The sequence below is a fragment of the Hakea prostrata genome, chromosome 8, assembly GCF_041222555.1.
Source record: "Hakea prostrata isolate BN-2017 chromosome 8, UWA_Hpros_2, whole genome shotgun sequence".
NCBI classification, from domain to species: Eukaryota; Viridiplantae; Streptophyta; class Magnoliopsida; order Proteales; family Proteaceae; genus Hakea; species Hakea prostrata.
In genome coordinates this window covers 37,877,644-37,894,250 of record NC_142607.1, presented here as the reverse complement: position 1 = coordinate 37,894,250, position 16,607 = coordinate 37,877,644, and the positions used below count along the sequence as shown (strand labels likewise).

General features: G+C 37.8%; 1 protein-coding gene across 1 annotated transcript; it reads right to left on the bottom strand.

Moving 5' to 3' along the window:
* Positions 1–2,753: 2,753 nt before the first annotated feature.
* LOC149007762 (LRR repeats and ubiquitin-like domain-containing protein At2g30105) lies at positions 2,754–15,878 on the bottom strand. Its single transcript, XM_089165456.1, has 10 exons — positions 15,587–15,878; positions 15,394–15,488; positions 15,089–15,265; positions 12,556–12,666; positions 12,341–12,441; positions 10,151–10,288; positions 9,601–9,649; positions 9,393–9,458; positions 3,357–3,476; positions 2,754–3,275 (listed from the first exon to the last, which is right to left on the bottom strand). Exons 1-10 carry the CDS (start codon positions 15,744–15,746, stop codon positions 3,165–3,167), a joined length of 1,128 nt encoding a protein of 375 aa, XP_089021582.1. The 5' UTR covers positions 15,747–15,878; the 3' UTR covers positions 2,754–3,164.
* Positions 15,879–16,607: the final 729 nt, after the last annotated feature.

The window sequence follows — 16,607 nt, the reverse complement described above, 5'->3', positions numbered from 1 at the left end:
CCATGGCAATTCCTCCACCACTTTGAACAAGTCATGTGGATGTGCAAATTGAAAAATAAATTGTCTTGTTCTTCCATCGGAATAATGTCGACACCCATTATCGTATTCAAGGCCTTAGGCAAGGATTCTCATATCACTGTCTCCTATATGGTTTACCTGCAAGCACCATACCTACCAAGGTGTTAATACATTGTTCACCAACTCTGTTTTGCTTCATCCACCTCAAAACCTTCATCTTCTGAAAGGATTATCTTTGTAAATCCTGAATGTCGATGGTCAGTATATTGGGATGGAGGTTTTCCCTCTCACACGGCCTCTTCCTCTTGAAGACAACATGAGGCTCTATTTATGCTACCACCAATTAAGCCTCTCACACCGGAGACAAAACAAACACTCACACCGAGGGAAAATAACACTCATGCCTGCAGGAAAACTTAGATAACGGAGGAGGAAAGTTTGTCAATAACTTGTTGATCTGTCACATCAAGTTCACCGATCCATTTTCTTTTTTTTTTTCACGCCGGTAATTGGTAGAGGAGGAGTAGCATTAATTAGAAGAATAGACTTACTTGCTAAGCCATGTTACTTGTCCCAATGGGTCTTCCAATTAGCAACATTTGGTTGGATTGACTAGTGTTCTAATGAAAATTCAATTTTAGGGTATTTTTGCTTTTTGAAGATAAATCATAGTGTAAGTGTTTATAAGCCTCTATTTTTGGGTGCTACAGTAATTGCTCAGAACTAAATGATGAGGGAAAATGGTTCTACAAAGCTTGGATTGATCTCAGTCCTCCAAATAAAAACAACAAAGACACGAGCACATTTTATCCCCACCTAAATGCATGATTTTCACTTCAAATATTTGAGTTTTCATACCTAAATGGAAAATCTTAAGAGGACAAAAAGAAGCAATGCATAAGATTAGCTAGAATAGTATTTCGTTCTATGAAAGAGAGATGGCTAGTTTCCAAACTAACAGCCTTTTCTCAATTCTGGAACTGATATAACCTAAAATAGCTCTTTTGATTTTGATTGACAATGGATAACGAATACAAATGTCGAGTCTGAATTCAACCCCTAGAGTAAATTGTGTCGAGCTTTGGTTTTTCAGGTTAAAACCGGTTTATAGAGAAAGAGTGAGTGCAAGTTAACTTGGGTGGTTGAAAAGCTGCCTTTAATGAGCTAGTAAAACAAAACTACATGATAAGGGGAAAAGGTAGTGTCATGTTCTTAGGCATCTATTTTTGGGGCAGCAAAGTAATTTGCTCAAAACTGAATGATGAGGGGAAATGGTTCCGTAAGGCTAGGATTAATCTCAGTCCCCCAAATGAAAGACGAGCTCATTTTTACCCCCACCTAACAGACAGATTTTCACTTAAGAGAATTCAAGTTTTCTTACCTAAATTGCAAATCTTAAGGGGAAAAGGAACTTTACATAAGATAAGCGAGATTGGTATTTCACATTTTGTGAAAGAGAGATGGTCAATTTTCCAAACTAACAGCCTTTTCTCAATTTTAAACTGGTATAACCTAAAAAGCTCCTTCATTTTTTATTGACAATGAGAAAAGGGTAACAAACATAAGTGTTGTGTCCAAATTTGACCCCTCGAGTGAACTACAGTTTAGCTTTGGTTGTTCAAGCTAAAACCTGTTTAAAGAGATAAAGAGTGAGTGTGAGTTGACCTAGGTGGTCGGGAAGCTGCTTCCAATGTGCAAGTCAGATTAAGAAACAACATTATCTTGAGTATAGGGTTTTAAGAGCTTTAAGCTGAGTTGCTAAAGAGCATTAGGGGAGTAAATGAGCATTATTCACATTAAATGAAGCAGATGAGAATTATTTATAGCATAAACAGACTGTTGGGAGTTCTTGGATGGTCCAGTTAGCACAAATCTCCTCTAAGCTTGACATTTCAGATATGAGAATTGATCTTTTTAACCAACTGGCTCTTGTAGGTGTTAGTGTCGGCTTGACATGGCAGGCTATGTTACATGTAGCCAACAATTTGACGGGTCGCCCGAGATAAATGTGGTGTCAAGTCAACATATTCATATTGGGTATGAGCCTGGGGATCCTCGAGTTGATCAACTTTCCTCAGCCTTCTCCACATGTCCCAAATGCCTGGAAGAGATATGTCTAACAGTCAAGAGAAGTGCTCAAGAGGTTTGATCACACATTCCCGATCATCGGCCTTCTTTACATCACCACTGATGTTTTGAGGTCCAAGGTTGAATCCCCCAGACTTGAGGATCACCCTTGCGCCTTGATTATTTTCCAAGCTTGATCATGGGCTTGGGTCGAGCCCTCGGTCCGCTATGGGGTTTTCTAGTTGGAAATTGGGCCACTAGTTTGAGAACGAACTAAGGAACTTGGTGCAAAATGGTACAACATGTGAACCTTTACATTTCTTTAGCTAATGGGGGAACTACTAGCTGCTATATTGATTTCTTGTTTTGATAAGAGAACAATTCCAAAAGAAATGAGAGACCGCGGGTGCAGATCCAACCACTTTGTTTCCCCAAAAAGTCCTAGATGTTTTTACCATTAGAAGGGGAGATAGAACCTTTACTACATGAACAAACAAATATGAACTTAAAAGAGCATCTTTGTCATATACCTCCTGAAACGCCTAAGATCAGAAACCTAAGTTTGTAAACCTAAGATTCGCTCTAGACATGAAAGATTTCTTACACACTACTTTGAATGCACTTTCAAGTCATTTTCACTAGCAAAAAGAACTTCAAGATCATGAAAAGAATTTCCATCACCGTTGTTATTCGAGGCGGCATGAAATGTACAACCAATTCAAAATCCCTACGAAACAAAGGATTTTCTTTCTTTTGTTTATACACATTTTGTGACAACCATACAATACACAACCTAAAAACTAACAACAAATTTCATTCAGACATGTTCAAATGTTCTATGAAAACTTCTGCCTAAAAGTTCGCCTCCAAAAAAAATCCTGGCAAAAATTCCATCCTACCGTTATGAACAAGACGAAGAATGTTTTCCAATCCATAGTAGGCTCTCCAACTTTTGATGCAATTCAACAATTCACTTCATCGATAACATTCGCGGGCATCCTCTACCGGTCCCAAGTTGATGTGGAGCAATCATATGATGCCTGATTCACTAGGTCGGCAACAATCATAGAAAAAGGTTCTCAGCTCTTATCGGCACCTTCATCAAATTCAGCACCGAACCGAACTCCCATATCCAATTGCTTCTGATCTCTTGAGCGCCGACGCTCATCGAAATCTTGCCATCCTTCCAACTGCAGTCAATGTGATCTCATAATCGAATATATATATATTATGATGCATTCAAACAAATTAAACAAACATCAAGCTCCTACCTGGCGAAGAATATCCGTTGTGATTTCAGTGTCATGGAGATCAAGTGCTGAGAGCTCGGTACATGACTTGAATAATGTAGAAGGGAGAGCTTTGAGCCCATTCTTTCTGAGGTTCATAGTCTACACCATGCATGCAATAATTATTTTACCTTATCAACCATGATGGAAGAAAATACAGTTGTATAAGATCACTCAATAATACAATCCATGAAGAATTCTCAGTAAGAAATCTGACCACACAAAATTTAACAAAGTCCAGTTGGAAGTAAAGTTTTTTATCTCTCTCAAGTCTCGTACTACATCTTTGCTTTTCTAGAAAAAGACCACAAGGGGAGAGACTAGCCATGTCCCAAAATTTCTGGAAATCTGACCGTGTTCCCGGGAGGAAAGCAACAGCCGCATCCAAGGGATGATTTTAGAAGGTACTGCCCACAAAATATCTCCCACAAAAAATGAGGAAATTTTTTGTGAGGTTCCGACCCTTACCTTCCCATTGCAACAATCAAGCTGAAGGAAATGACTTTCCTCACATTTTCTCATACAATCATCAAGCAACCACAAACAGCTTCAAAAGCTTCAACTGAAATTAGACCCCGGACCTTACCTTCTTTAGCAAGTTCACACAATTGGCATCTGCCCCATAATTTATTCATGATGGGATGAGAAAAGCAACTGAAACAATATATACCAAGGGCCAACAACAGCAATTCCAGAATAATTTTGAATGATATTGGCCACAAAATGTTTCTCCAAAAAATGTGGCTAAATTTGTGATACAAATCCCTATCCCCACTTTGTAAGCACAACCAAACAACTCCTCACTTTTCTCCTTCCCAACCATCCTGGGAATGCAACCAAACACAATAATGAGTTTCTACTATTTACATGTATAGAAAACATCAATGAAACCAGAAATGCAGCAATGGAATGAACACCAGCAAAAGAGAAAATCAAAGAGGTCAGTCAAAACAAATCTGATTAAGAGAAAACTCTGATTAAATATTCAACTCAGGCAGATAAACAGACCTGCAAAGTATGATTTGCACCCAGCAGATGGATCTAAATACGACAGAATTCTGCTGGGCACCACAACAAAGACATGCTATTGAGTCCCCAAGCATAGATGTCACAGTGTCTAGGTGAGGCATTCAAGGAGGAAAGAAAAACAAGGCAACGCCTTGAAAACTATGTTCCCAACACCACCCTTGAATCCACTAGAGCCAACACACTTGAATCCAAAGACAACTGAGAAGCTCCGTCTCCCTTACACAACTGGTTGAAACGTCTGTATAATCCTTTTCACAAGATTGTACAAAAGAATGCCATATTAACCGAAGACCGAAAAGAAAAGGCTGGAGTCAACCACAGAGACTAACCAAAATCCCAACTGCGTGCTTAACCAAAATGATTGGGGAAGTTCCTGCCATGCGTACAGTATTAACCCGTCTTAGTATTTGATTTAGTGGCCATTTTGACCATGGCTGAAACGACACCTGAAATTTTAGGAGGAATGTGGGGCAACTGTTTATTTGGCATTGGAACCTAGGTTGGTAATGAGTGACACTGTATGTCTCTTATTCAGCAAAATATTAAACCAAGATGAAAAGACATAGGGAAATATCTCCTTTAAGTTCGACTACATCTACTACACAATATTGCCATACGAGCTTAGATGAGTCTCGAAACCTCAATATTTTAAAATTCTGAAGAAATTTGAATCTTGGCAATAATTTTCCAACATTCCCTAATTTCAGATTTGGAACTTGGTATCATAAGGGGAAAATTGTAATGTTTGGATTATTTTGAAATTTCAACACTTAAACCAATGATCTTGTTCTGGTCTTTTTGGCAAAGTAACGTATATTTCATATTTCGCATGTCATGTCATTTCTAGGCCCATCAAGACCAAGTATTTCAATGATTATGGCATAGTAAGATCGTGATGAAACTAAACAATTGAAACTACTAACCAAAGTAAGGCTGGACTTATAAAAGGTCCCAACAATTTAATCTCATATAAAATCCAGTAATCAAGACTTCAAACTAGACCCCACAACTTAGTACGCCAGCTATTAAAAACTGGTTCCGAAATGAACCACGAATCAATATGGCTTCTTTTTTTTCTCTCTCGCTGGAGTTCATCATACCAACTCAAGAGCACTCTTGAAAGTGGATCCTAATCAATGTCTCCTTTCAAAAGGTCATACATTTTGAATTGTGCATAGAACTTGAAACAAAAATGAGATACGAAAAGAAGATAAAAAAGATTTGATTGAGAGTCATTAAACCAAGTGAGCTGGCTGAAAACATTAATTTAGCATGATGCCCCTAGGAAATGGTAAATAATTTTTCACTAGAAATGGTGGTCGCTGCTCCCATCAAACTTAAAAAGTACCCTCTAGATTTATATTATGCTATTTCGTTCTTCCATCTCTCTTCTCCAGTAAGAGAAGCCAGCACCTACACCTTAAGCCTTCCCTGGTAGCCCAAATACTTTCCACGCGGCAACTCAGTAGAAAACAAAAATTATGTGGATTGGTATCCCCAAGGTCCCCCTGTTCATATCAATTTCAGCCCAAACAGGTTTACCAATTGGCAACACAGCTTTCAAAATCAGGACAATAGAAGAAAACACAGTAGGTGTGACAGTGCCACAGATTTGCATGGACATACTCGGTTATGCATGCTAATACATGTGGTATTCAGTTAAACTACATGCTGAAACAACATACATGGCTAACCCCCCCCCCCCCCTTCACCATAGGTCTCTCTCCTTCTACTTCTCTTTCTCTAGTTTTTCTCTCATTATACACATCCTTAAATAAGATTTACTGTTCGTTATTAAGGAGGTAGTAGGAACTAGCATACTGAAGATGATTGCTAGTAGGAACTAAGAATTCCTACTCTTCTATCTTGACATACTGAAATAAGAAGAAAGAGTCTCAGCTGGATTCTAATAGCTCTTCGTTTAGCCAGTGCTTAGCTCAGCTCCAGATACTGACAAGAAAAGACCACCACAGTACATCTTTCTTTCGAAAACCAGACCACACGCTTAACTAATATAATAGAAGGTAAGACAAAAGCAAGGGTCACTCTGAGATGAAGGCAGGCATGCTCCGATTTTATAAGATAATATGTTACCACCTGCCACTTTGGTGACCTTGCTTGATGAGTTACGGCTAGGTGCACTACAAACCACAGGAGGACCAAAAGCCCAGAGGAGCGAAGCTCATTTCTCTTCCAGGGTAAATAGAAATTGGATTGGCCCATCAGAAGCTCAGCTCCTTTGGGAACAAGCTTCAGAATCAACAAATCTTTGTAGAACAAATGAATCATCCAACAGCGTCACAGCCCCACATTTTGTTCTTAACGATGGAGAAATAGAATGGAATTCTTCATGAAGTTCAAGATAAAATGATAAAAAAAAGATTCTCTATAGCCTTCTTGTTTTGAGATGGCTCTGGGCTCGACAACAGTAATAAATGACAATAAAAGTTGGCCTACCAATCTAAAGCCAAAGAGCATCTTGATCAACTTACTAGCTACCGTATAACTCATAAGGCTTACATCAAGGGATTTCTATGGGCTTACAGAAACTTTCTCATGCTTCAGTCTTTTCTGCTTTGCAGTTTACGGTTGGATTACCAGAAACTCTCAGTAACTTATGGAACACAAACAGATCAGAGTATGTTTGCCTTTTCAATTGTTGGGATGGTATGGGATGCCATAATTGTCAATGACTCCTTCGCTGCATAGATGTTTCTGTTTACGTCCCCAATTTTCAGCAAAATACAAAGAGGAGTTGCATTGCTGCCTAGAAGGTTATTTTTTGGGATGGATATGCCTAGAAGTGTTTACCAGTTGACATCTCATTATTTTGGAATGTGAATGGAAAATATAAGTTTATCAACTTTCGATCTAGCCTTTCAGATGTAAGAACAAATATTCAATATCCGTAGATGGAACCAGCTTTTAGGGCAAAACTAAGGTTCTTTAAAATGTTCGGGTGTGGCTTCTAGGGTTTTCTTGCGCTCAAACTTGGATCAAACGTAGGGTTGTGTGCCTATGTTATGCACATCAAGTGTGGGGAATTTCTAAAGGTTAATTAGGGAGATAAGGAATTTCAAATTCTAGGATTAGGCTGTTTGTTTTAAGGATCAGAAAGAACTGCCCTTTGGATTGCCCTTTGGATCAAGTGCTAATATAGGTTAGGTGGATGCGGCTGTAATTTGGTAAGGTTTTTACGGTGGAATAGGGAGATATGGGATTTCAGGTTTGTGACAATGGAGAAGAGATCAAATGGAGTAGGGTTTCAAATAGAAATAAAAGCGGAAGAGGAAAAGGGGATGGGGGTAGCTGGCTGCCACTTGGATGCTGGAGCCCTGAATGATGCTGTGGAGGGAGTCAGAATGGATTGAATGCAGGCTAGAATCCACAGCCAAGAGGATCCTTGCTTGTCTTTACAAGAAACTCACACCTATGAACTTAGGAGATTCCTTGCCAGGGCCAGAATACTATTCTCGATGGAACAGCAGAGAAAACACATCAAAAGGGCTGAATAGCTTGAATATACTTTTTTTTTACATGAACCGGTATATCATCCACAATGATGTGCTACCTATAGCCTTACTACAATAGACAAAATTCTAACGAAAATAAAAGTCCTATGCGAACTTGATCTATGTTTCTAACTAACTAAGAACTGAAATCAGAAACTTTAAAATCGAAGTTCTAATTAGACCAGAACTGACTAGGCTAATCAAAAGCTGACTAGAGTTTTATAACTGCACCCATATTAGAATCCCATCATGGGGTTTACTAATAATAATCCCAATTGTATCAAATAAATAAAAGCTGGGCATAATTACCATACCACCCTTACCCAGCCGAAATTAACGAGTACTGAGAGCCCAAAAATTTAGTAAAGCTGCCATGCTCCTTGTGTAGTGCTGCTGTGCAGCAAACCTAGGGTATCCCTTGAGCCCAGGTCGTCCACTCTTCCAGTTAGGGGACTTACTTCACCTTTCCAGAGAATAATTTTGCTACCCTAATGATCTGATGGTTAGGCAGTTCCCCCTAGAATGATCTGGAGTCCGGACAGTATTGATTTAGGTGACAAATTGTTCAATACCATCTCACCTAAAAGCTAAAACTGTTAGAAAAGGGTGGCATAAATGTATCAACAGTCCCTTGCAGGTAGAGGCAAAAATCACATGTCCTTGCATGTGCCAAGATCACATGGCACCTAGGAAGAAGACATGTCAAGAATAAAAAGCCATTTCCATGGACATCCCAATGGTTGAACACATGATCTCCCTACTCCAGAACCATATTTGATACCATTTCACCTAAAAACGCAAATTGATAAGGAGGGCAGCATAAATGTGTACATCGTCAAAAACCAGTAAAAGAATAACTGTCCATGTATAAAGTAGCCATTCTTATACCATGGAACCCATCTAGACTGGAGACAAAGATGTCTTCAGCTTATAGTTGTTGAATTATGTTTAATGTTATAGTTTTTCACGCTATTTACAGATACAATGTTCAGGTTCCGGCCTTGGCACAACAATTAGTGGACCATAGTTGTAGCCTGAGATCAAGGCATCAGAACAGTCTCTCAGCAAAAATAGTCGGAGTAAGGCAGTATAGGAAAATCGTCCACCCCCCCCCCCGGCGGGGGTAGTCCACTTGTGCAGAAGCCTTCAACACCACGATTGCCCTTTTTTGGTGTAGAATGATATCTCGATGTGGCAATCATTAATACTATCATTCTACTAGCATGGTTAATCCTACCCTTGCACTGGCATGAACTCATGGATCCCTTTTCCATCATTTCATAATCATCTTCCTCAGTAAACAACACACAAAAGCAAGAGCTAATCTATACAAGATATAAATGCCATTTAGGTAGGAACGGCTTACACTATCTATATCTATATAGTTTCCACTAAGATGGAAATAGGAACCCTTGAGGGACCAAAAGGAAAAGAAAACAAAGAAAAACAGAAATCAGTTGAGAATAGGAAGACATACTTTGAGTTTGTGTAAATCTCCAATTGTCTCAGGCAGCCCCACTAGAAGGTTCGAAGAAAGATCAATCTGCAGTACACCAGAACCCCTCTAACATGTAAGACTACACCTGTTCTGGAATATAAAAAATTAGCTTACAACTGCAAGAGCCTGAAACTAAAAGGAACAATAAAGTAACAAACTGTCAAAATCTTGAACAACATAATATCACCTCAATTAGAGATCTGCAGTTTCCTATACTTGAAGGCACAGAGATTAACCTTCCAATGCACAAAAAATAATGTCAAATAATGTCACAAAAAATAAATAAATAAAAGATATGGTTGCCAGTGACAGCTTAAATAGAACAATTCGTAGTTTAACTTAGACCTTAAGCCTAGGATGATTCACTATGAGTCACAGGACGCCTAAAATCATTGTGAAAAGTGAAAACTCATGGTATGTTTGTTACTAGCACAACATATAAAACAGACAAGTCCTGTATTGAAGTCTTTTTTCAAATGAAGTGCAGGAGAAAAAGCAATTTCAACATGCAACGTAAAACCATACGCCTCATGACAATTTATACATAAAAAAAGGTAGTTTACAAGCCGTGGGTTGTGGGTATTGGTGAAATGCAAGCTTTCTACATGAAAAGATTCCAAGTGTCAATTTAACTGTGCCTAAATGAGTCAAGAACATAACCTACACTAAGAGCAAAAATAGCAATAGCACGCAAAGAAAATTAAAACAAACTAATTACATATGAAGGAAAATGGTACCTATTGTTGCTTGCAAATAAAAATTCAAGTTGTGTAAGAAGTTCTATTTCAATTGGCAAGCTTGTCAACTCGTTATTAGCAATATGAAGTTGCGTAAGAGAAGTCAAAGCACCCAATGAAGATGGCAAATTGGTTAAACTGCAGAGATAATACAATGCCAGATGTTAGTCCACAATTATGTATAACTTAACAAGAAATGCACAATCATATGGTGCCCAACAACTTAAGCTTCATAGTAACCAAACAAGGTATCAAAGAATAATCTATTATTTTCCATTTTCTTTGATACTTTGCCGGAAGAGCACAAAGATCACAAACAAATGGTGATAAGCAAAGTATATTGGCATACTATCAACTAAAGATCAAGAGACATAATTCTTGTAGTATACTGATGGCTCAAAAGTGTGAATCGCTCTCAAGAAGAATATCTTTTCAGGAAATAAATAGGTTAATTAATCAAGGATCCATTTGTGGGGACCTAGGTGGGGTGGAAAAATGCTAATGTGGCACCTCAAAATTCCATCCCAGCCTTGTTTAGTTAATTTAAGATGGTGAAGTCACAAAAGCTTAACCGAAAAGGGGAAAAAAAAAGTCACAAAGGCTAGGGGATTTTTCAAATCCCACCCCTATTCTATCCAAGTCCTACCAAATCACGGGAACTTTGGGTACCGTATTCAACATTTCCAGCCCAACTCACCTTTAGAATTCATTGAAACCTAATCCACTGCACCCCCATGTCCTACACTTGATCCACCTTGCCTCCATTCAACCATCATAAACCCTGGTTCTCCCAACACGAAGTCCTGAGGTTAATTGGCTCCTAGTTGATCCATTTCAATATATGGCTACAACATCATAAATTTTATGTGGTTCCATCATGAACATCTCAATCTAAACACTTGCAGCCCTGCAGCGATGTAAATCTACCACTATGCACCTGGTCCAAATTCTTTTTTATTCAAACCCTTTGATTTCTATCCCATATAGAGGTACTGTCCAGCAGAAATCAGGTGGATTTACTTCCAAGGCTAATAAAGGAGGCCAATCAGTCATTCATCCCCCCCCCCTGCCCTACCCAAAAAAAAAAAAAAAAGGGAGGAGGTCTATCAGTTATTTAAGGAGATAAAAGGGTTATTGATTAGTTTTATGCAGAAATGTCATTATCGGCTAGCTTCTCATGAATGGTTTATATTTTCTAGAACTGAAGTGATCAAGAAGCCCCAACCAGGTAGCTGGTGAAAACAAATTAAGACTCAACTACAAATATGTGGAGGACTCTTACAGCTGTTATAATTAGATAGGTTTCTTTATGGATTTGTTTCTATTTTGGGTTTATTAGTTATCTGAAATTAGAACCATAGTTACATTAAATTTCCTACATAAATTAAGACTTCTATTGGGGCCTTTTTTTCCCCAGTTATATTTGAAATAGCCATTAGCAAAGACAATACATGTTCCAGATTTTCTTCCATGAAGCTGAAGGAACTGGATGAGAGGCCCAGGTGAGAGTGAGAAGCTAAATCCAGTTATCATATTCCTATCTGCTAGTTCTTTGATTGATTTTTGAGTGTGGAGTTGATATCAAGATTTGCTGATCGATTGAGACCTTTCAGAGGTGTACTTGAATTATGGAGAATAATTTCTCCATAAGATGATATCCTGAAGTTGTTTTGCTTTGTCAAATACAACCTTCCATTATGCACTTGAATTGTCTCATTAAAGCAGAGCCTGAAGAAGGCCCACTGAGGTAGGCTTCACTGAGAGAGAATTAGAGAATAGGAAGGAGATGGCAAAGGGGAAAAATCACTCTCACAACTCACGCTGAATTTTCTCTACTAACTTCAGTATTCAATAGCTGAAATAGGAAACTGTACTACTAGGCTAATGCTGAGAAAAAGATGCAACTGACAAGATATTCTACGTAATCTACCCAAAAATAATTATAATACTTAGAAGTAAAGAAATACTAATGTTACTGTTTCCAGCCTTTTCTAGACCAGAATTCTGGTTTAGGCCTCGCCAAGGCTACTGCATCACTGATGCACTTCAGATATTGACAACTAGGATAGATCCTATTCAGATAATACACTTGCATTAACTGAATTTCTCAACACATCAATATTAGTTGTCTGAACTTGTTCTGCCTATGATATAGATCAAGAAATACCATAGAAAAGGGGAACCACTTACCAATTTTGGTTGAGAGACAGAACTGTCAAAGACTTCAGAGATGTAATGCCGTCCCAGCTAATGCAATCGTCTGAAATTTTATTTGCATTCAAGAACAGTCTCTACATGGATGGTTAAGAGCCCAAATGGCAAAGAATCACAATTGCAGTCAGAAGTGTTTTAAGGCTGCAAATATATGAGTCAAATTAGAAATTGAGAACTCACAGAAAAGTCACCTGTGTAGACCTCAATTCGCCAATTTTAACTGATATTTCATTGATAGAAGTGTCGCTGAGATCCAACATTCTTATAGAAGGTCCACAAGCCCACACATCATCAGGTATAGTCTACCGAATCCAGTTATTAAAGAAAAGGAATAAGATTTGACAGAATTGAGGAAAACACCAAAATATTTCATCGATAGAATTGTAGCTGAGATCCAACATTCTTACAGAAAGTCCACAAGCCCACACTTAATCAGGTATAGTCTACCGAATCCAGTTATTAAAGAAAAGGAATAAGATTTGACAGAATTGAGGAAAACACCACAATCAAAGCATAGTTGCCATGCTAAAATCAACATATAAGCCATATAAATGCAAAATAACATAAAAGAAAGCATGGAAAATTATACAAACATATTCATTAGAAATGAAGCAATGAACGAATCAATATGAGCTGCAATAAACTTATATAATAATACAACAAGAAGCCTTGTTCCAAGGCTACATGGTTTCTTGCCTTCCAATCAACTCTGTTTGAGGCTATACTAGATATAAGGTCTAAGCTATGCATATCCTTTCTCACCACTTCTCTTAAGGTTATCTTAGGTCTGCCCCTAGCCCTTCTTATTCTTTCAATATGGATTAAATCGCTTCTCTGTATAGGGGCATTTACAAACCTTCATTGAATGTGCCACCTGAAAGGACTTTTTCCTAGCTTATCATTTATCAAAGCTACTCCTAGTAATATGATCATTCCTTATCTTATTCTTCCTAGATTGTCAATCCATCTTAACATTCTTACTTTTTCTACATTGTGTTTATCTATATAATGCTTCTTAACAGCCCAACACTCTGCACCATAGTTGCATGCCAGTCCTATAGAATTTCTTAGAGTTCTAAAGGAATACGTAGATCGAATAAGATCCAAGAGGCAGCTCTCCACTTTGCCCACCCTATTTTAATTCTCTGGGAAACATCATCCTCTATACCACCTATTTTTATTCATGGTTGAGCCAAGGTACCTAAAATTATGACTTTGCAAAATCTCTTTCTCATCAAATTTCACCACCTCATCATCCGCCCTATCATAACCAAAGTTACACACTACGTATTTCATCTTCATTTTACTTACCTTAAAACCTTTGATTCTATTGTTCTCCATGATTCTAACTTGGCATTAATCCCTATTTGTGTCTCATCTATCAAAACAATATCATTACCAAAAAGCATACACCAAGGAATTTCATCTTGAATATCTTTGGTTAGTTTATCCGTTATGAGTGGAAATAAGTATGGGCTTAAAACTGATCCTTGATGTAGTCTAACTAAAATTGGGAATTCACCAACTTGTCCCCCCCCCCCCACCAAAACCATTCTTATACTTCCTTTTTGGAGTACTCCCACCATTCTTACAATTTTCAATAGACAATCATACATATCTTTCACAATGTCCACAGATTTACTTGCAGCACATGAATTGGCCTTGAGAAAGCACCCTAAAATGACAAAGCAGGTAATCATCTATATACTAAAGAATTTTCTATGTTATAGTTGAAAAATACTGGCATACTAAATATTCCTCCATGCATTGTCCTTTAGGAGATAAAAAACACCCTAAAAAAAATGCACATTTGAGCAACAATACAGGTAATTACTCTAAGAACTTTCTATGTTGTACTCTAGCAATACTGCCCTGCAAAATACTGTAAATTGGTGTACCCAGTAACAATTTCCATATCAGCATGCCAAGAAACACAATCTCAGTAGTCTAAATCCCAATAACCAATAAAAAAGGGTGTGACCATGGTACAAGGCTCTTTCCAACTGCACCAAGGCCAGCCTCTTATGTCTTATATGATACATTTACATAGTAACAATATCTATAACCTATATTCTCAATAATTTTATATGATGCAGCTATACTTTATCTCAAATCACACATGAGGAAGAGGAAGAAAATATAAATAACCACAAAGCCCCCAACCCTAACTGTGCCACCAAGCGGACCAAGACATCCGAGGTCACCAAGGCAGTCGCCTTGCTTGCTTCAAGGCAAATTGTCAACTCGGCAAAAAATCCACTTCAACAACTATGATGAAAAGTATATTGCCACAAACTAAAAAAAAAAAAAAAGAAAGGTTGAAATATTTTACGAACAAAGAGCTACTGTATGCACCAGTAGAACTGCAAATGATAAGATCTCTTGTTATTGTGGACAAGCTTATTTGCCTCTACAAGATGTAATATTCCTAGGTGCCTTCTAGGCAAATATAGAAACACAGCAGTAACCAATTCGAGAGGAAATCACAACGTTTGTTCGACAAGGTTGAAAGTGATATAAATAAACCTTTCAATGTTCCTAGCAGCTACCACTTTTATCGGCAGTGTTGAGTTAGCGCAACGTTCAAGAATAAATCAGGAATTTCGGAACAAACAAAGCCATCATGAAACATAAGACTTAGTTGCAAGCCAACCAATAAAGATCATAAAAGAATAATCTCCTAACAGAAGAAAAATCAGAGACAGACCAAGGAAATGCATATACCTTCAAACAACATTTTGCCAAAGCAACAACTCCTGAGTGTTTCCAGCGTTTTGTTTGGGTGCTTTCAACGACTGTCTTCGGTGCCAACATCCTATCCTTATCATACCCGTCCTCATCTTTTCTTGTTGGAGCCAGGACGAACCGATCTGAAGAAGCTTCTTTAGTGATAGGCCCACCCTTTAATCGAAAGAAACGTAAACAGTTTACTAGTTCTGGATTAACGTTCCAAATTAGGCACGAAATATAAAAGACAGAAAGAAACATAATCAAAATCTGCAAAAATTTATGCAAGAAAGAAGAATTACCCCTTGGTGTAAACCCTCAGGAGCAATCAGCATGAGCTTCGATCCATTAGTAAGTTCTGAATCCTTCAACGTCATTGAGTCCACCAGAGTCTTCCCTGGCGTAGCAGCAAGAGCGACAATAGGGTTTGAGAAATTGATAGAAGAAGTTAACAACCAGAGGTAAGCAGTGATAGGAAGAGACGGTGGTGCCTGCCTTTGCAGATGAGTTTTTGTCCTCTTGGAAGAAGAGATTTCAAGTCTTTAATGGTGGATTCAGGGTTGACGGAGAGACGGATAGTTTCCTTCTTGAATTTCACTTGGATGGCGATCATCGAAGGAGAAGGATCAACAGAAACACCACTATTCAATTCCATCGTTTCTTCTGTTTTCTCTCTCTATTCAATTCCTCTGGTTACTGATGCAGAACTGCAAGAAATTTCAAGCTATCTTTTTCCAAGCAAACCGCGCGAAATGTTAAATATGATTATTTTATCTCTAATATTAAATGTAAGGTTAATATTAGAGATGGATAAATAAAAATTATCTAAAACTATGAAAATATGATTATTTTATCCAATTAAAGATTTGTTACATTTGTACTTTTATATAATATATATAATAGAATAGTATGAGTAAAAAAGAATAAGGATATTTTTGATTTACCAAATGTATTAAACATAAATAGATGGACAAATTTGTCCTTATAAGAAAGCTAAATTCTTTATTTTATTACGTTGTGGGTAGTATTTTTATATGGGCAATGGAATAATTTATCCAATGAAAATTTTCCTACAACTTGACTTCGTACGCTTTGTTCACTGAAACCTAGCTAGATGGCTACAAGAACGATCGAAGGAAACCTAACGAAGGAGATTTCGATCAAAGAATTGGATCAATTGCAATGGAGCAACAATAAAATTAAAAGAGAAAGATCGATTATTGTAGAAGTACAATCCATCACAAGCTCTCGGCGATCTTTTGTGGATACAGTGATAAAATTGAGTCATTCCCATGAGAAGACTGATGAAGAGATGGAGGAGGGAGGAGGCTTTGATTAGGACGGATTTGCACTAGATGTTGATTCTGATTGAGAAACAAACAATGAAGAGACAAAAGAAATTTTCTCTGAAGAAGAAGAGAGGTATTGCCCTATAACTTTTTTATCTAAGAATGAAAAACAGAGGTTGCATGCTCCCTAGAAGCAATCTATTATTCTTAAACTTGTAGGGAAATCT

Excerpts from the sequence above, each read along its gene's own strand:
- LOC149007762 (XM_089165456.1), bottom strand. The coding sequence starts at position 15,746 with ATGGAATTGAATAGTGGTGTTTCTGTTGATCCTTCTCCTTCGATGATC. Across the intron at positions 15,266-15,393 it reads CTGAGGGTTTACACCAAGGG|GGTGGGCCTATCACTAAAGA; the intron begins GTAATTCTTCTT and ends TTTCGATTAAAG. Across the intron at positions 3,276-3,356 it reads CAACGGATATTCTTCGCCAG|TTGGAAGGATGGCAAGATTT; the intron begins GTAGGAGCTTGA and ends CATTGACTGCAG.